We start from the raw sequence: 17,759 nt of genomic DNA, 5'->3' as shown, positions 1-17,759 counted from the left end.
CTAGATGGTTGTGTGTGGCCAAGGAAAAGGGACTTTGCCTTGCAGGGGATGGGGAGTGTCAGGCAGAACAAAGTCTGGAGCATGGCATCCTCCCTTGCCGCCACTCCTGCTTCCGTGGCACTCAGGGCTCACCCACTCCTTATCCCCATCCGTCATGCCCCTGCCCTGCGGCTACTGGAGGAGCAGTCTCTCTTGCCTCTCTCGCAGGGAGCTCTGTACAGCAGATCGGCCTCAGTGTTCCCGTGATCATCATCAAGCAAGAGGAGGCGTGTCAGTGTCAGTGCGCGTGCCGGGACTCTGCCAAGGAGCGGGCGGCGGGCAGGAGGAAGGGCTGTTTTTCCCCATCCCCGGCAGAGCCGAGTCCCCAGCCTCCTGACGGGCCCAGCCTGAAGCTACCGTCGCAGACTTTTCCCTCACGTCCCGGTCCCTTGTCGTCCTCCTCCGCTGTACCCTCTTCCTGTGAGCAAGGCAGACAAGCAGAGACTCCTTCAGACCCTCAGACAGAAACGTTAAGTGCCATGGATATGTCAGAGTTTTTGTCCCTCCAGAGCCTGGACACCCCGTCCAATCTGATTCCCATCGAAGCACTACTGCAGGGGGAGGAGGAGATGGGGCTGACCAGCTTCTCCAAGTGAAAGGGCCGCGTGCACTCACCTCTAGGAAAAGAGGGGGAGCGGAAGCGTAAGGTGCGGTGCCTGCCATCATGGGGGGTCAGCAGTTCGAAGGATGAAGAAATCTACTGTTTGAAATCCTCACCTTTCAGACGTATTTTCTTTAGTCATATCCCAGGAGCATCCATTTTAAGGAACTGATCTTTGGAAAAAAACAAAAACAAAAACAAAAAAAAAACAAAACAAAAAAAGCTAAGTTATAAATGAACTGTTTGGCTGCACTGTATGTCACTTTTGCTTATTGTCATGTGAACTTGGAAATTAAGGTTACTCGTATGCATAAACATTCGAAATGAAAGGGTGTGGCTTCCATCCGTGTGAGGCTGCCCATCACTGGCACTGGGGACTTTGTGGTCTGGGCAGTAGTGTTCAGCGTGGCGGGCGTTGCTTCTCCCCGTGCGTCTTTTGAGTCTGAGGCTGAAGCTTGCGAGGAAGGCGAGACCCTCGCTCCGTCAGAGTGGGGAGTGGCAAAGGCAGAGCAGACAGCTGCGAGCTGGACAGGGGTCGGGCCAGGTGGTCCTGTTGTTTGATCTTGGTGTCCGCGGAGCTCAGGGTGATGGCAGGTGGCGTCCTGCAGCCAGCTACAGCACAATGGGTAGTAAAAGCCTGGCCTGAGGCTGTGTCAGTGATGTCCCGTCTGCCGCGGCCCCAGGTGAGCTGGTGACCGCTGTCTGTCCCCGCCGTTTGCGGAGCTGGCTCCGGCAACAGTGTCACGGCGTTTGCCTTCCCTGTTCTTTCTATCTCTTGGTTGGTTGCCAGGCCCTGCAGATCACAGCAGACTTTCCTTGGGGAACATCCCTGTTTTGTCCTCGAGTGGACGTGTGGCTTGTGGCCAGTTGCCGGCTGGTGGTCTGCCTTCCTTTAATGGTATTCTCTTCCTCAGAGCAGAAGAGCTGCATTTTGCTTATCAGAAGGAAGTCATTGTTGGTGTTTTTTGAGGCGGCATGTAATTGGCAGGCCAGGTGTCCTGGTTCCAGGTTCTAGCCAGGCTTTTGGTTGCCCCTCCCATCTCCGCCTCTCACCCTCTGGATTTTGCATACAGTCTAGTACAGTGCAAAGAAGGATGTGACTTGCTCAGCTTAGTCACGTGATTTCTAAACAAATACACAAAAGCAAACAAAAACCACAAAACGATGATCTTCTACTCAGGGTAAAACAAAACAAAACAAAACAAAACAAAACAAAACAAAAAAAAAAATCCCCCTTCCACCAAAAAGCCTGAAATGTTGCAATAAGTTCTCTCATTTGGAATGTTTCATTAAGTTGTGTTATGGGGAAAAAAATTTTTTTTGATTTGTGTATAGAATTATATCCATCTGTCTGCCTTTGGCTCCAAGTCATTGCCTCTTAAAATAAAACCTAAAATACAATTCACACTAAAATGGAAAGTTTCTCTCAACTGGCTATATTAATGTAGTCATGAGTGCTCACCGAGCCTCACTGAGCTCAGAAATGAGGCCTGGCCCACTGTCTGGACTAGGCCTCAGCCTCCAAGAGCCCCTTCCCTGCTTGAGCGGGGAACAGGGGTCCACAAACAGGACTGCTCTTCTGAGTCGACAATGTCAGGCAGAAAGCAGCCATAATTTTGCCTTCCTTTACCATTACCTAATGTAAAGAGATCTGCATGTGTCACTCTTCTGTTCTCTGAGCTGTTTATTACTCAGGGCCAGCCAAGACAGTATCCGGAGCTGATCATTTATCTGGGAGCCAGAGGCCCTGCCTTTGACAGAATTTCAGGGACACAATTGGACAAGAGGGCAGAGGTAGTCAGTGTTGTTACTGCCACGAGGAGAAAAGGGCTTTACCTGCAGGCAGCTGGTGGCTTCTCATTCTAGGAGTCTAGGCAGGAGAATCAATTTCTTTTTGACCTTCTGCACTCCCCTCCCCAAAAAGCTGATGGGTTCTCAGCCGAAGTTGATAAGGCAGGAGGCATCTTCTGTTTACCGCAGTGGGTTAATCTTCCTGGGAAACCAGTTGCTGAGCACGGTTTGTCCTTGGCCATCTCTGGATCTCACACCCAGAGGAAGCTCTGAGGCAGGAGCGGCGCTGTTTTCTCTACAGCTTCTGACAGAATGACATGATGGGGTCCCAAAGGTAGCTCACATCGGAGGGCACGAATGACCTCCCCAACATATCCATCCGAGGGGCACCCGAGATTCGGTTCCCTGGGAGCTGAAGTGGGAAACAGGAACCCAGAGAAAGCCATTGGAAGTGTCCGTGGTTTCGTTACTGCTTCTCTCGAGTTAATCAGGGCTGTACTCCTGTTGGGCATACCTAGGTCAGTGGCTTTTCTGCTCTCCAAAGATTGGGGGGTGATGAAGCAGCATCTTAACAACAGTATTTAGGCTGACAGATTTTTCTAGTTGAAGTATCTGCCTTTTGAGGGTGACTCAAAATGACAAGCGGGACTGTCCGAGCCAAGTAGCTTTTGAAAAATCAGGAATGTGCTTAAAATGCCAGTGAGTGGTTGTGAAGAGCAGGTTCGCCCACAGGCCAGGCCGTCGTCTTCCCTTCCTCTTCCAGCGCTCTTCCCCCCACCCCATCCCCTCCCGCAAGCCTGGCCTCTTGTGCCAGGGATCTGGGAGGAGAGCGGGCCGCCGGCAAAAGTGGAGCTAGAACGGGCCTTCACGAAGAGTGCGTTTTCCAAACCCAGGCACGAACCTGTGGCGAGGTTAGGGAAGGGCTACAGACTTCGGGCAGGTGAAACCAAGCTTTCTTTCTTCCCCTGGTAAGCTTGGCCATTGCCACCGTGTAGATGGATTCTTCCAGCTCCCACTAGCACATCTCCAGTTCCACTGCCCTTTGCAGGGTGTGGTCAGCACCAAGGACTGGAGTTCATGGACCTAGGAGGGGGTGGGAAACCGGCTGGCTCCCCCAAACTGCCTTAGCAGGGGGGTGGGACATTGAGGGAGGATGGCCCTGCCTCTCCTGGCAGGGTCTGGCAGCCTTGTGGGGCATCACCAGTTTGGTGACACGAGTTGGTGTCATTTATTCAATTCCACCCCTTCCCCCTTAGAAGGAGATCATGGTACAAAGCCCAGGAGGGGCCTTAAGGTGTGAAGACGTCTCTGGGTAGAAGCCAGGGACTTGTCTCCCCCACCTCTGGGAAAGTCAATAGATTGGAGTTCTACCTTCAGGGTCAAGGCAGTGGATTGATGGGGATAATGGAGGGTGGGTGGGTTTTCCTGAGAGACTTTGTATAATGCTGAATGTGTCCAGAGGGATGAGTTTGCAGAACCTCATATTGGTATATTAAAGAAATAATAAAATAAAAAAGCACTTTAGGTTATTTTATCTTTAACCCAATTGCTGCAATTTCTTTTGTGTATATATATATATACATATATATACTTTCCACAAAGTTTTATTTTTTGCTCAGAATAAAAAGTTAAATTGAGGTGTGAAAAGAAAAGCACTTACCTTGGTGCAATATGTGTAGCTTGACGGTCGTTGTCCCATGTGGCCCTGGCCTGGCCGCGTTTTTCCGCTCGATCAGCCCTGTACTGTGAGGCTGTCTATAGGGAAACACTATTATGCACTCTCAGCAACTGCTCTATCTATGCAAGCCTTCCCTGTGTGCCCGAGGGCGCCCCCTCAGGCTCTCTGAAGAACTGCGGGTCCTGTTTTCCTTTGCTGACTTGAGGCCCCGTTTTCATCACTTCTCGGTCCCTTGCCATCTTGCCCAGCCTTCACCATTACAAAGTGATGCCTGAAAGGAAGGAACAGGTTGTTCCTAGGTAGAACCTGGCACCTTCTAGACTTTTATATCTGTAATCATGTTTCATTGTCTTCAATCTTAGAGACTTCTCCGGAGTCACTGAAACCATTGGTTTGTGGAACTGCAACAGTATTGCTAGCGTTTACATTTTCCAATCAGAACTATGTTGGGGAGGTGGTGGTGGTAGTGGGGGAGCGGGCAACACGAGCCATTTCCCTACTGCTCCCCTCACCGCCCGCCCATGTTGGCTCTCTAAGAAAAAAGGTCTCCAGCCTTCATTAAATCCAGTAAACAAAGCTGTTACTGATCTGCTTTATCGACTTCTCTTCCTTTCCCCACATTCCCCTCCTGTTCCCCCGAGCCCCCATTTTATCTTCAATTCTCAGGCTACTGTAGAATAGAGAAGTTTTGAAATACACTTCAGCCAAAGCAGAAGGATTTCCACAGATCAGTATGCAAATGGTTCTGTGACACAGATGGGAAATTGTCCATTCCCTAATACCGGGTGGCGGGGCGGGAGGCGACAAAGCTGAATCTTGCATATTTCTGGTTGGTAGTCAGTTTAGCCTGTTTCCTCTTGCATATTTTGGGGGGGGGACAGGGAGAGGGTCCCATGTTTCCTCTCATGCCCTTTGGGGAAGCTGATGATCACTGGGCATTTCTCACTGTTACTCCTGTTCCAGAGGTTCTCCTCAGTCTGCACTGAAAAATGCAAATTAAACTGGATCTTATGTCAGTGTGTACATAGTACAAGCTTTTTTACTGGAAGCAAAGTTTAAAACCACACACTGCCCTTTTGGTGGTGTGCCTGCTGGGCCAAAAATTGGGTGATAATGTAGTGTCACTTTCTCAGCTCAATGCAGTTTCTACTCTTTTTCTTATGGGAAAATTTTTCATAAAACCTTTTTTCACCAAAACCCAGGGGTGTTTTTTGCAATATCCTCGTTATCCTCATAGTGGTGCCAAGTCAGAGGCCTCTCTTGCCCTTCTCCCATGTCCTTATGCCTCCCCAGGGCGCTGTTTGATTCAACAGTCTACATCCTTTGCTGTGTTTTGGAGAATGTGGGGGTGGGGGGTCGGAGTTCAAGGTGGCTGTTCCCTTTCCCTGTGAACTCCTCCTAGTCCCTTTTGGGGAAGGTGGCTGGAAATAGGTTTTTGCTGAATCTCCGGCTCCCATCTCCTGGCCAGGAAAGGCAAGACCCACAGAGAGCCTTCTTTTTTGACACACACCAGTCATTGGCCGGAGGTCTTGGTGACAGTTTTTAAAATCTCAAATGGTTTTATTTGGATTGTGTAAAAGCCTATCAAATTTATTTAAGGGTGAAACATGGGAACAACGGACTTCCACTGAGCGATATGAAAACGTTACAGGTTCAGTACTTCCAAAGGAAGAAACCTCCAAACCCAAAAAAGAGTAAATATGAATTTGTATTTTTGAAGAATGTGAAATAATGGTGTTTGCTTAATTGCTCATTTTGTATAAACTTAATATTGTACTTTAAGATATCTGCTAAGAAGTGAAAATTTAACTTTTTGGAATTGAGAAAGCAATATTAAATACTAATGAAATCCTAATTAAATGCTTATTTAAATCTGGTAGTATCTGTGGCCTTTCTTCCCAACATTACCCATGGTTGACAATTTTCAACCACTTCCCCCCTCCCCATCTGAGTCTCAGGGGACAGAAAGGAAAGGTCGGTCACCAGGAGAGTCTGCAGGTTTCCTTTTAATCAAGGCTCTGCTAAAAGTGTTTGGTGGGGCTAGGAGCCCCCAAAGCATGAAATGGACATGTAACACCACCTGGATCCCCCAAAGCAGGTCAGACCACTCTGGAGAGCACTGCTGGTCTGCCCAAATCCGGGTCATCAGACTGGGTATTCCTTGGCTACATTTCAAAGCTCAGCACTGCCTTCAGCCAGGATGAAGTGGGAGTGAAACCCAGCTGCTAGCAGAGCGGCCACCCCAGGCCGAGAGCCAAGTACCAGCCACTGCTGATGAAGACTGGCCCCTTTATTGAAGGGGGTTGTTCAGAGTCCAGCCACCAGCCCCGGGAGGGAGAGAAGTCAGGGCGCCCATCAGGGATGGTCAGGGCTCCGCAGCTCCATCGCCAGCATCCTTTGGAAAGCCACCTCGGGCGGAGACAGCTGGCTGGGGAGGCGCTCCGGCTTTGGCTGAGACGTTCTGGTTGGAACAGAAAGGAAAAGTGAGGCTGGGAGGAAAGGCCTTGGATTAGGCCCCGCAAGGATATGGCCACTTGGCATTCGGCTAGCACTTAACTTTTTCAAAGCCTCTCGCCCAGATGAAAGGAGGCTGGGGGTAAGGCGGTGGGGACACTCTTCCACCCTCCAGGGGAAGCTAGGGCTTAGCAAGTCCAGCCACGGGGCAGTCCCCACCTCCCAGGCCCAGCCCGGGGTGGGCACTGACCCCGCCACCAGCCGGCTCCGGGCGCCGGCGGCCCAGCTGCCGCAGCATCTCCTCGCAGGCGGCGATGGTGTCCAGGAGCTGCCGCTGCCGCTGCTCCACCGCGTCCAGCAGCTGCTGGGCGCGCTCATCCCGGGGCGGCTGCGGGGGTGGCCTCCCGCCGAGCCCCAGCCCCGCCTTCCCACGGTCCACGCCGGCAGCCTCCCTGCCCGGGAGAGAGCGACAGACACACGGTCAGGGCCGGCGCTCGCGCGGGGTCCGAGCCCCTTCCCCCCGCCCCGACGGGCCCCCTCTCACCCCCGTGACCAGTCTGAGCCCGGGCCCCATTCCATCTCCGCCTGCGCGGCCCGACCACCGCCCCCCTTTCGGCCGCCCCCCTCCCCAGCGCTGCGCTAGGGCTCCGCAAGGCTGCGCCCCGCCCCGTCCCCACCGGTCTCCTTCAAGCCTCCTGGGGGTCGCGGTCCCTTTAAGGTGCCCGGCGTGGAGGTGGGGCCGAGCTTCCCCGTCCGGAAGCTGACTGGGCGCGTCACTTCCTCCCGGAAGTGGGCCCGGGCGGATGTCTCCGGCGCGTCCGTGCAGGGGGCTGAGGGCCGCGGTGGCTGCCAGCGTGGGGTTGAGCGAGGGGCCGGGGGGCTCCGCCCGGAGGGGCCGCCTCCTGCGCCCACCGAGCCCCGCTCCGGCGGCGCCGGGGGCCCGGCTGTTGCGGCTCCCGGGGAGCGGGGCCGTGCGGGCCGCAAGCCCGGAGCGCGCCGGCTGGACCGAGGCGCTGCGGGCCGCCGTGGCCGAGCTGCGCGCCGGCGCCGTGGTGGCCGTCCCCACCGACACGCTGTACGGCCTGGCCTGCTCGGCGAGCTGCTCGGCGGCACTGGGAGCTGTGTATCGCCTCAAGGGCCGCAGTGAGGCCAAGCCGCTGGCCGTCTGCCTGGGCCGCGTGGCCGACGTCTACAGGTGAGGCCGCCCCGACCCGGCCCCGCTGAGGGCGGCACCGCGGGAGGGGCTTCCGGTGACAGGCTTGGGAGACTGAGGCGCAGAGAGCGGGAGGGGCTTGTCCAGGCTCACCCAGGAATCCGGAACTGGAAATGTGTATGGAGCACTTAACGTCTTCCAGTGTCTGAACGAGATGCTGGGGCGCCGCGATGAACGAGGCAGTCAGGGTCCTTATTCTCCTGGCGCTTTTGCGATAATGGCGGGGGGCGGGTGGGGGGGGGAGGGGAGGGACGCCCATGGTTTAAAAAAAAAAAAAAAAGAAAGGAAACAAACACCACAGCTTAATTTAGTAGGGGCGGGGGATGCCTTGAAGAAAATGAAACATGGAGCGTGATAACGGTGCAGCTGTTGTAGCCTCAGAGACCAGAGGCATGTGGGCCCCAAACCGGGAGTGCTCCTCTGGAGCCCAGCGTCTCAAACTCTCAGGGAGGTGAAGAGGGAATACAGACGGATCTCATCGTAGTGCCAAGAGTCCCCTTTTCTAGATCTGTCCATAGTCTGGAATAGGACCAGCAGCGACCCTTCATTCTTGGATGGATCTGTGTCCCCTCTGTTTTCCAGGTATTGCCATGTGAGAGTACCCGAGGGGCTCCTGAAAGACTTATTACCAGGACCAGTGACCCTGGTGTTGGAACGCTCTGAGGAGCTTAATAAGGATCTGAACCCCTTTACTCCTGTGAGTCAGATTTGCTTTTCTTGTGTCCCCAGACTCCTGCCATCTGGCTTTCACTAGGATCCAGGCCAGACCCACTCCCCACCCATCTCACCCTTTTTGATGATCCTCTCCCTTTGCTTTATAGCTCGTAGGCATCCGGATTCCTGACCATGCCTTCATACAGGATTTGGCTCAGGTGTTTGGGGGTCCACTTGCTCTCACCAGTGCCAACCTCAGCTCCCAGGCCAGTTCTCTGAACGTGGAGGTAAGAGCTACCCAGTCCTCCCCGCAGAAACATCACCAGCCCAAACACAGATTCCTCTGAATCCGTGGGGCTGATGGTTCACTGGAATGACCTGCAAGAGGCACCCATTTGTTCTAATGGTGGGAAGTCGGCCTGGTTGGCAGGGGTGGGGTGGGGGTGAGGGGATCAAATTAAAGGATCCTGAAAAGGTTTCATTAAAAAGTCTGAGAGGTGAGGGGGAGAATTGCTCTTTTCTTCCTATTGTGTTTTTAGTGATCAGAAATATTACGGTAAGTGTGATTTTTTTTTTTTTTTCCTCCCCCATTTTTTTGATGGTAGCAGTTTGAAAATGTCGTTAGGCAATAAGCCTTTACATTAGTGCTGTAAAGAAAGTTAAGGCTCTGAAAGGTTGTGTCACTTGTCCCGGGGACTCCTGACCCTGTTCTTTTACCTGGGCCGATAGCCATGTCAAAGAAAGGATTATCCTAATCCTGCCTTGACTGCATGGCTTTAGAACAAATGAGAACACACAGAAATGCCACCACACGTTTTTTTTCCTACAGAACTTAAATATAAAACATAGCAAAGTACTGGGGTTTCCCAAGCCCAGACCTAAAGAGAGTGCGGTCAGGGGCCTTAGAGAGTGAGGGTGAGAGGTCAGCATCCTTTCTTATTCTGGGACTGCAGGCTTTACCTGGTCCCCGTGGCTGTGCCCGAGGCAGTGGGGGTGGGGGTATTCTTGGCTTGTCCGCAAACATTTGACCCAACCAACACAGTAGCTGGTAGTTAAGACCCTCCGTCCCAAATGCCCAGGCCTAGCCACCACTGCAGCATTTTCGTGAGTGGTAGTGCTGGGGAGAATGGGTGATGCTCTAACCCAGTTAACAGTTCAATCCACAGATTTTGGAGGGGCATCCTTCCCGTGGCCCCTTAAGGATTGAGTGCTGGTGGCATGCACGTGAGAATCCACCTGTCTTCCTCTCCGTACCCTTACCCTGCTGATCCTGAGATCCAGAATCAGAGTGTCCTGGATAAAGTCACTTGAATGTGGTGACATAGAAATTTGGGCGGAAGCTCAGGGTAGACCCCCACGTCTTTGGACACCCACCTAGGTAGGACTCCAGTCATTGTATTTATACATCCCCAACAGAAGCTCTGTGTGGCATCTCCTCTTGGCACAGAAAGAGTTTCTCTGAGTTTTAGGTGTTACTTGAGGCACCGACCTAGGAGGGCTTCACACCTCACAGGATGCCGTATCCCAGGCGCTAAGGCAGTGTCCTTGGCACAGGTGACCTTCACTGCGTGAGGTTCCTTTCCCTGCTTAGAGGAGGATGCCTCCTGTTTTAGAAGTGTGCGGTCTTTGCTTTCTTATGAACGCTGGGTGCAGTGTGACGTCATGGCAGATGCCAGAGGTAGCGTCCGTGGTCTTCCTCTCCTTCTTCTCAGGAGTTCCAGGACCTCTGGCCTCAGCTGTCTCTGATCATTGATGGGGGACCAATTGGGGATGGCCAGAGCTCTGAGTATCGCCTGGGCTCAACTGTGGTTGACTTATCTGTACCTGGAAAGTTTGGCATCATCCGCCCAGGCTGGTGAGTCTTTGCTGTGGCATGGGGATAGAATTGGAGGGGGGTTGTAAGGTGCAAAAAAAAAAAAAAAAAAGTCCTCAGCAGAATAAAGGTTGTCACTCCTATCTTGTCCCGAGGGGAATGAGCAGGTTTGAAGAACTGGCGGATGGAGGTGGAGACTAAGTTTGCCAGTGTTTGCTGGCTTTTTCAGATTTCAAAGGATTCATCAATGATCTATTGAAGAGCTGATCACCATGCTCTGGTGGGCTCAGGGTTTTGAGGAGTCAGACTTTAACTGCCCTCCATTTCCTCCTCAGTGCCCTGGAGAGAACTACAGCCATCCTCCAGCAGAAGTACGGGCTGCTCCCCTCACACGGATCCTGCTCGTGAATCTCGGGAAGAGGGAGGGCCCGAGGACTCGTGCTGGACACTGTGTGTCTGTTCGCTGGTGACTAGCAAGGCCTCATTCACAGAGGCCACGGGGGCCACAGCATCACTAGTCTGATGCTTTCAGGCAGTGTGTCCCTCTGAACCCTGTAGACCAGGCCCCAGAAGCTGCTGATTTTGTCTCACACTGGTGGGGGAGGTCATATTTATGGACTGTACTTTCATATCAGCCAAAAGCTGACTAGACACTTTATTTGAGCACATTCCTAGGATGGCCTTGTCCCAATAAGTTTCTTCTTAAAAGATAAGTTTGAAACATTGAAAGAACAGACTTGGAATCTAGTCAGAGCCTCCCCTCTGGTGGGTGGTGGCTTTTAAGGTCCAGATCAGCCAGTGCACCAGCTGGTGCTGTTGGAACGTCTCAAGTGACCAAAGGCATGTGTTTCTGCACCTGAAGCTGGAACCAGATTAGGATAAAGGTTGTTGAGCCACGGGCCACACACTGTTTCCTCTGAACCAGTGAGGCCGGTGTATGGTGTGCTGTGATGCCAGGAAGAGTCATCATTTTGGGCAAGTTGTGGGAAGTGAGCTCAGTTGGCAAGGGGTGGGGGCGGGGAGGTCCAAATTAGAGAATACTAGAAAGCAAATCTCTACTATTTCTGTCAGCCAGTGGCTTTTTTCTTATTTATTCATAAAATAAATTATAACGAATTATACCTATAACACTTTTATTTGAATCCAGTGTCTACTCAGCAGCCTGCATCTTTATTCATGTGAATACCAAGTGTTAAACAGTTATTCTTGGGTATTTGAACCTTGTTTTTCATTAATAGAAAATGTTTTGTAAATAGTTTGTTTTTCTTCTTTTGAATTATTTCCATAGGGGAGGATTACTGGGTCAGAGCGTATGAACATTATTCTGGTTCTTGATACAGATTCACCTTCAAAAGAACTGATCAAGCTGCCTTGCCATCAGCAACGAATGAGACTTGCTGCTTCAGGCCCCTGGCCTGGCTGTACTTTTAGAATTTTCCAAATTGTGTATGTGGGAATGAAGCCTCCTAGTTTCTCCCTTCTGTAACTTACTACAGGTCACCATCCAACCCTTTTCACCTGTCCTGATCTGCTCCATCCATCGGTGCCATTTCAGTATCCATGACCTAACTGGAGCCGGGGGTCCTGTGGTAATCCATAGGCCTGCTTCTTCCCCTCCTGCACCTTGCACCCCATTCCCAGTACTGGGATTCAGTCTTGAGCCCATAAAGTAACGCACATATTTCCAAGTAGCTCCTAAGTCTTGCCAAGGAGGTGTCCCGGGGTCTACTTTGAGGGCCCCTACAATTATAGCACATTAGTTTATTTGTAAATAAGCACTAGTTTGTTACATATCCCCTCTAAAAATCGTGTTTGAACTTCTCATTTCTTAAGCAAACTCACTCTTCGTTGTGCCAATGCTGGCCAGCCGATCCCCACATGTCAGGTTGTCACGGAATTTGAGGGCGGGCTCAGAATTCAGGAAGTCTTGAAGAGAGCAAAAAGAATGCTTACTTGAGAATACCACGTCGTATTTAATTGATACAAATCACAGTAGCACTGAAAATGGCTCGGCTGAGTGGGCCTCATTCAGTTTAGGCAGCTAAAGGGAGGCGGGGGGTGGGGGGTCCTAGTCCTCTCCCTGGAGCTAAATGGTCATCTGGGGAAATGGAGGCTCTGGAGCACAGAGGTATTTTCTTAGAGGAAAAAGAACAACTCCCAGCGCTGGGTAAAACTGCAGAAAGAAACTGTGCTCAGGCACTAGCTACAAGGCCACACCAAAGAAGGAAAGCTGGATCCTGTAAGCTTCTGGAAGAAAAAGGACCTTTCCAGGTCAAGTTCCTCCCTAGCGCCTAGCACATAGTAAGGTGCTCAAGTAGTGTGTGTTGAATGAATGCTCAGGGGTATTTCCTGATCATTGGGTTCAGGAGTCTACCGGGAAGGTCGTCAATCTAGAATTTCCCTTTTGGGAAGCTTCAAATCCGGTTCCCTAACTTAGAGAAGACAGGTGCTGTGGGAGGAAGGCTGAAGAGGAAGCAGGGCATGTGCTAGCCCCGAGCCCTGGCCCCTCCGAAGAGCAGTCACCTGGTGGCTCCGCTGCACACCAACCTGCTGAGTTCCAAGCAAGGAGGGACTATTTTAAAGTGTCGGGACAGGATATGGAGCTGCCCTGGGCTAAATCCAGTCACCCGCCAGCCTCTGTGGTTCCCTCTGGAACCCTGCCTTGTTTCCTGTCACCGCAGAGCACCCCGGCACCACCTGCCCAAGGAACAAGCTCTGTTCCACGTGGGCCCAGGCTTGACGGCCCACCCAGAGGCGGCCCGCCATTGACTTGGAGACCGGCGAGTGCCCATGACCTCAGCTGAGCCCCACGCAGCGACACCTTCTGGTGAGGCCAGGACGTTGGCACCTCGTGGCCATCGGCAGGCTCCTCACATCAGCCACTGCTCCTTCTCTTTGATGAAGTGCTCTGCCCAGCGGCGAGTCAGCTCCAGGTACAGGTTGGGCTGGTGAGGCAGGTAGTCCAAATACAGACGTGTTGGCGTCTTCTTGGGAATGGCCTTCTCGATCTGGGTGCCCTCATGCCACTCATTGAAGGAGGTGATGGAGACAATCTCGGGCCTCACCGTCAGGGCTGCCTGCAGGGCTGTCTCATAGTACTTGCCATTGACCCTGTTCCGAGTATTGTGGTTATTCCAGGGCCGGATGCTGGTGTCAATGTAGCCAGGCCCCACGCTGGGGATGAACATGAGGTTGTTGGCATCACAAAAGTTCTTCACAGCTTTCCAGTTCTGATGGGAGGAGCCGAAGGAGAAACCATTGGAGGCAAAGTAGGTATACATGCCATCAAATCCGGCAGCTAGGATGTCGTGGGTGTGGCCCTCCTCCACCAGCAGGGCTATGAAGACCCCATCATAGGGGGTGTTGCGGATGGAGTGGGGCCCATTGGGTGTCAGGAGGTGAGCCCAGGCCTCAGGGGACGTCAGGTATGAGTCGTAGATATAAAAGAGTGGGAGGCTCTTGCCCATGCTGTTCTTATAGCGGTAAAATGCACCATGGGAGCCATACCTGAGGAGCAAGAGGGAGAAGAACTTGACTTGGCCGCCTAAGAGGGGCAGCTAGTACAGCTGTAGGACAAGCCATGGGTTAGATCTTTCCTGATGCCCAAGTGCAATTTTGGATCCAGCCAGGCCCCACAGTTGGCGTCATCATGCCTCTAAGCAAGAACCCAGTCTTCCACCCCCCACCCGTCCCCAGCCTCAGAGATCCTGTATTCAAGCCTCACTGCCTTGCCCTCCACCATGCCACCCCCCGTCTTTCATCTATACTGCAGCAACAGCCCCCTAACCGGTCTCCAGGCTCCCACTGCTGGCTCCCTACAATCCACTCTCTTTAATCACATTTGATTGCTCTTAGTACTGAGACCTGCAAGGCCCCCTCCTACTTGATCTGGCCCTGCCCACCTCCGTCCCTGCTGTAACCCCATCTCTACACACCAGCTACACTGGCCTTTTATTCTGCCATCAGGCTTGTCCCATCATGGGCCTTTGGATCTGAGAGCCCTCTGCCTGGAATCTTCTGCCTGCTCCAGATCTCTGAAGAGCTGACTCTTCCTTCAGGTGTTAGTTAGCTCACATGTCATTTCCTCAGAGAGGTTCCCTTGACCACTCTTTCTAAAGTATAGCACCCATCCTCAGGCATGCTCTCTAACACAATATGCTGCTTTATTCTTTCTTAAGTGCTTTTTCAGAGTATGGGTCACAATTTGATCTTTCATGTGTAACCGCTGTGCGCTTCACTGCCTCAACACACTGGAATGTAAATTTTGCTAGTCCTGCCCATTACCATACAACCGGGGCTTAGGACAGTGCCTGGACACCTGAAGGCACTCAACTGTTTTCTGAATAAGGGGATGATACATGCAAACGCTGTACAAGCTACTTTCATATATATTAACTCACATAACTCTCACAAGACTCAAAGGTTCAGAGGCTTGCATCAGATCACAGATTAGAGGCTGCTGCATCAAAACTCAAACCCAAGTTGCTGACTCCAAGGCCCGGTACTGTCTACTGTGAAGTAGCTGCTGAGGACACAAGCATTCTGCCCTTGTGTGCCTTGACCTACCTTTCTAAACCTTCAGTCCCACCCCCGTTTTGATCCCCACCAGAATCCAGGCCCCATAGCAGCCTTACGTGTCAATGATGTACTTGATGTTGTCATGCAGAGTGACGTCATCCCGGCCCTTATAGGGTTGGATGTGGAAGGCCACCTGCCACAGACAGAGGAGATACCGGTCAGGTGAGTATCTGCCCAGGGGCCATAATCTATAAGGCTCATGCTCCCCTAAGGCTTGGAGGAGAGGGCCCAACAACTGTAGGCATAATAGAGATAAAAGCAGCCACTGCCCTCAGGGCCAAGAAAACGGGCAAGAAGCTTGCCCACCTCCCACAGCAGGACATCTGGGAACCATTTGGATGGGCTGTGACTGAATGGCTAATAGGTTTAAAGCTCACATGCCAGTTCCACGTGATTGGCATTAGCTGCTTGAAACCCTGGGAAGAAGGATGCTGAATGAAGCTGCATTGATGGACAGAGATGCTATGATCTGTTAAACATGTCAGTGATGGGCTCAGGAGTGGGGCTCCTCTCTGCCGTTTATCTTCCTTCGCCACCGAAGAGGGGAATGACTTATTTCGTTCATTTGGAGAAATTAACTGGACATGCTTCACTCAGCTCATTCATTCCTCTTGAAAGCGCGCCTGCCTGCCAAGAACATGGGTTGTACTCTACGCCTTGAGGCCCAGCATTGCCTCCCACTAGGGGTCTGAGGCTGGAGTTGAGTTTCTGGGCGCATTTGGGTCCTTGCCTGCCCTCTATCCAGAGTCAGGCTCTCCAACCTAACTTCTATCTGATATTTATTGAGTCCCCCATTTCTCCTATATTTAGTTTTCCCCATTTTTCCCCATAATTCAAGAAAATAAGAGTGACACGGGCTATTTCGTAGAGCCCCACCCCCAACACCACACTTGCTGTGTATTTGCCATACTTAGGCTAATGCCAAGAACTAACCCTGCGGGCAGAGAGGGGGAAATCTGAATGGGCCAAAGAGCACCTGACCTCTTCTTGGAGACTCACCTGGATGTTGTGCTGATGGGCGGTGTCGAGAATGGCGGGCACCAGGTCATCTGAGGGTTCCCCGTTATCATCAGCCATGCCAGGTGGGTACCAGGACAGGACCAGGACGCCTGAGACACAACACAGAAGCTACTTCAGAGACACAGAGTACCCATGCGACGCAGATGTGTTTCCTCACAAGCCATCTCCAACTGCAAAATGGTTTCTGCCTGAAACCTTGAGCGGGGCTCTGGCAGGCCAGGTTTACTTCCTGCAGATCAGATCCCAGAGCCTAGCGTCCTGGAGCTGTCCACGCCCGCGGTGCTGAAGCGAGGCGGCAGCGGGAACCTTTGCGCACCAGGCCGAGAAGGAGCCTGACAAAAGCCTGAGTAGGACTCGGCTTTCTCTTGCATTCCCAAGGAGTAGAACAAAGGGAAATGGGTGCATAACACCACACCCATCTGGAAGCCACAGTCCTGTCTCTTGAGGAAAGGGGCACATCTAAGGTCCCGCGGGGAGAAGAGTCCCAAGCCGAGGTCATCTTATCCTTCCCACAGGAAATAACGTTTGTCTCGACCATCGGCCTCTCTAGACTGTAAGATCCTGAGGGATGGCCTCTGTGTTATTTATCTGTGAATGCCTCCCATCATTGTCTCTGGCATTCAATTTCTCCCCATTCATTAGCCATCTCTAGATAAATTGAAATATGTTGTAAAATCCAGCAGAATTCAGTGACAAAATCTGAAAGAAATGAGCCTCCCCACTAGAACCTGCCTACAAAAGAGGCTCCCAGGAACCTCTTTTCAAGCAGAGTACTTGATGAAAAGCTGCTGCCCGACGCCCCCCCCCCCCCGCCCCACTGCAAACAGAGCAGGGTCCATCATACAACATGGGCAAACTTTGTGCAGCCAGCAAAAACAGGAAGGGCTGCTGCCCTACCCCTGTATCTTGTGTGAAAGCTGAGGCCATCCCAGGCGTGACTCCGCTGAACCTCACTCCTGCAGGACCAGGATACCCAGGCCTCACTTACCCAAGACTAGAAGCCCAAGAGACAGGAAGACTCTTGCTCCCTCTCTTTGCTGTCCCTTCTTGGGACAGCTCGGAGCAAATGCCTTCTTCCACTGGCCCTCCCAGCAGCTCTGCCCTACGAAAGGGCCCTGTTGTAAGGGGTCAGAAGGCAGAGTAGGGGGAGACCTAATACTAGAAGGTGGGGGCGGCGCCGCGTGGTAAGCGCTGAATGAAAGTAGAAGGGAGGGAGTAAGAAGCCAGACAGAAGGGTGAGTGGGACCAGAGGCTCGGTGACAGGACCAGTGGGAGTTGTGGCGTGGAAACGAGGAAGGGCGAGGCTGGGGGACAGGGCCGCCCGGGGGTGGGGGGAACTCACCGATAGCGGCTTCCTTAAGCTGGGTCATGTGCTCCCGCAGCACGTCGGGGTCCCGAGAACTGTAGGGCCCCAGCTCCGGGTAGAAACTGGAGCCCAAGTCGTCGGGAGGACTATGGCGGCCGCGGGGGTAGCTGGCCGAGATCTTGGGGTCCCAGTGCGGCACCATGACGTGGTCCCAGTGAATGTAGTGGCCTTCGCGCCGCGGACTCCCGTACCAGGAGTAGTAGAAAGCGTGCAGGTCCGAGTAGACGCGCAGACTCTGCCCGGGGGCGGGCTCGGCCTCCGCGGGGGCCGGGCCCGGGGGGCTGCCCGGGCCGGCAGTGCGGGGCGGTGGAGGCGGAGGCGGCGGCGCGGCGGGGGCGGCCGGGGCCCGGGCGGCGGGCGCGGGGACTCCCTCCGGGCGTCGCTCAAAGGGCGCCAGCTCCAGGCCCGGGCCCAGCGCCGGCAGTCCGTCCGGAGCCTTGAGCGTGCGCAGACCCATGAGCGTGCCGAAGGCAAAAAGCAGCACCAGGAACAGCGCGATGCAGGCGCGGCGCCGCCGCCGGGCCATGGCGGCCCCTGCGCTCCCCGTGGCCC

The 17,759-nt window shown here is 53.1% G+C and overlaps 4 protein-coding genes across 9 annotated transcripts in view; 2 read left to right on the top strand and 2 right to left on the bottom strand.

Moving 5' to 3' along the window:
- MTF1 (metal regulatory transcription factor 1) overlaps positions 1 to 5,978 on the top strand; it is a 46,029-nt gene extending 40,051 nt beyond the window's left edge. For all 3 annotated transcript variants that reach the window (XM_042996631.1, XM_042996629.1, XM_042996630.1), the window contains one exon: positions 208 to 5,978. In XM_042996631.1, the coding sequence (XP_042852565.1) occupies positions 208 to 635 (428 nt within the window). In that variant the 3' untranslated portion in view covers positions 636 to 5,978. The remainder of the gene's footprint in view (positions 1 to 207) is intronic.
- A 117-nt stretch (positions 5,979 to 6,095) lies between these two features.
- Positions 6,096 to 7,359, bottom strand: CC1H1orf122 (chromosome C1 C1orf122 homolog). 2 transcript variants are annotated; one of them, XM_042996637.1, is made up of 3 exons: positions 7,241 to 7,359; positions 6,814 to 7,015; positions 6,096 to 6,570 (listed from the first exon to the last, which is right to left on the bottom strand). In XM_042996637.1, the coding sequence occupies exons 2-3, from the start codon at positions 6,859 to 6,861 to the stop codon at positions 6,475 to 6,477; spliced, it is 144 nt and encodes a 47-aa protein (XP_042852571.1). In that variant the 5' UTR covers positions 6,862 to 7,015; positions 7,241 to 7,359; the 3' UTR covers positions 6,096 to 6,474. The 2 variants fall into 2 exon arrangements, with proteins under 2 accessions (XP_042852571.1, XP_042852570.1); XM_042996636.1 differs by lacking the exon at positions 7,241 to 7,359 and adding an exon at positions 7,108 to 7,229.
- A 7-nt stretch (positions 7,360 to 7,366) lies between these two features.
- YRDC (yrdC N6-threonylcarbamoyltransferase domain containing) lies at positions 7,367 to 11,501 on the top strand. The gene is made up of 5 exons (XM_042996634.1): positions 7,367 to 7,758; positions 8,359 to 8,473; positions 8,598 to 8,717; positions 10,143 to 10,285; positions 10,579 to 11,501. The coding sequence occupies exons 1-5, from the start codon at positions 7,367 to 7,369 to the stop codon at positions 10,649 to 10,651; spliced, it is 843 nt and encodes a 280-aa protein (XP_042852568.1). The 3' UTR covers positions 10,652 to 11,501.
- MANEAL (mannosidase endo-alpha like) lies at positions 11,496 to 17,759 on the bottom strand. Of its 3 annotated transcripts, XM_042996633.1 has the most exons (5): positions 17,184 to 17,759; positions 15,821 to 15,930; positions 14,878 to 14,954; positions 13,065 to 13,750; positions 11,496 to 12,169 (listed from the first exon to the last, which is right to left on the bottom strand). In XM_042996633.1, the coding sequence occupies exons 1-4, from the start codon at positions 17,731 to 17,733 to the stop codon at positions 13,114 to 13,116; spliced, it is 1,374 nt and encodes a 457-aa protein (XP_042852567.1). In that variant the 5' UTR covers positions 17,734 to 17,759; the 3' UTR covers positions 11,496 to 12,169; positions 13,065 to 13,113. The 3 variants fall into 3 exon arrangements, with proteins under 3 accessions (XP_042852567.1, XP_042852566.1, XP_015397688.1); XM_042996632.1 differs by lacking the exon at positions 11,496 to 12,169 and having other exon boundaries at positions 12,197 to 13,750; XM_015542202.2 differs by lacking the exons at positions 11,496 to 12,169; positions 14,878 to 14,954; positions 17,184 to 17,759 and having other exon boundaries at positions 12,197 to 13,750; positions 15,821 to 15,891.

Source organism: Panthera tigris, chromosome C1, assembly GCF_018350195.1.
Source record: "Panthera tigris isolate Pti1 chromosome C1, P.tigris_Pti1_mat1.1, whole genome shotgun sequence".
NCBI lineage: Eukaryota > Metazoa > Chordata > Mammalia > Carnivora > Felidae > Panthera > Panthera tigris.
The sequence above is the reverse complement of the archived record's forward strand: the minus strand, read 5'-3'. Positions and strand labels throughout refer to the sequence as shown.

Excerpts from the sequence above, each read along its gene's own strand:
- MANEAL (XM_042996633.1), bottom strand. The coding sequence starts at position 17,733 with ATGGCCCGGCGGCGGCGCCGCGCCTGCATCGCGCTGTTCCTGGTGCTG. Across the intron at positions 15,931-17,183 it reads GCTTAAGGAAGCCGCTATCG|GCGTCCTGGTCCTGTCCTGG; the intron begins GTGAGTTCCCCC and ends GTTGTGTCTCAG. Across the intron at positions 13,751-14,877 it reads ATCAAGTACATCATTGACAC|GTATGGCTCCCATGGTGCAT; the intron begins GTAAGGCTGCTA and ends CTTGCTCCTCAG.
- YRDC (XM_042996634.1), top strand. The coding sequence starts at position 7,367 with ATGTCTCCGGCGCGTCCGTGCAGGGGGCTGAGGGCCGCGGTGGCTGCC. Across the intron at positions 8,474-8,597 it reads ATCTGAACCCCTTTACTCCT|CTCGTAGGCATCCGGATTCC; the intron begins GTGAGTCAGATT and ends TTTGCTTTATAG. Across the intron at positions 8,718-10,142 it reads CCAGTTCTCTGAACGTGGAG|GAGTTCCAGGACCTCTGGCC; the intron begins GTAAGAGCTACC and ends CCTTCTTCTCAG.
- CC1H1orf122 (XM_042996636.1), bottom strand. The coding sequence starts at position 7,142 with ATGGAATGGGGCCCGGGCTCAGACTGGTCACGGGG. Across the intron at positions 7,016-7,107 it reads GGCTCAGACTGGTCACGGGG|GGAGGCTGCCGGCGTGGACC; the intron begins GTGAGAGGGGGC and ends TCTCCCGGGCAG. Across the intron at positions 6,571-6,813 it reads CGGAGCCGGCTGGTGGCGGG|AACGTCTCAGCCAAAGCCGG; the intron begins GTCAGTGCCCAC and ends TGTTCCAACCAG.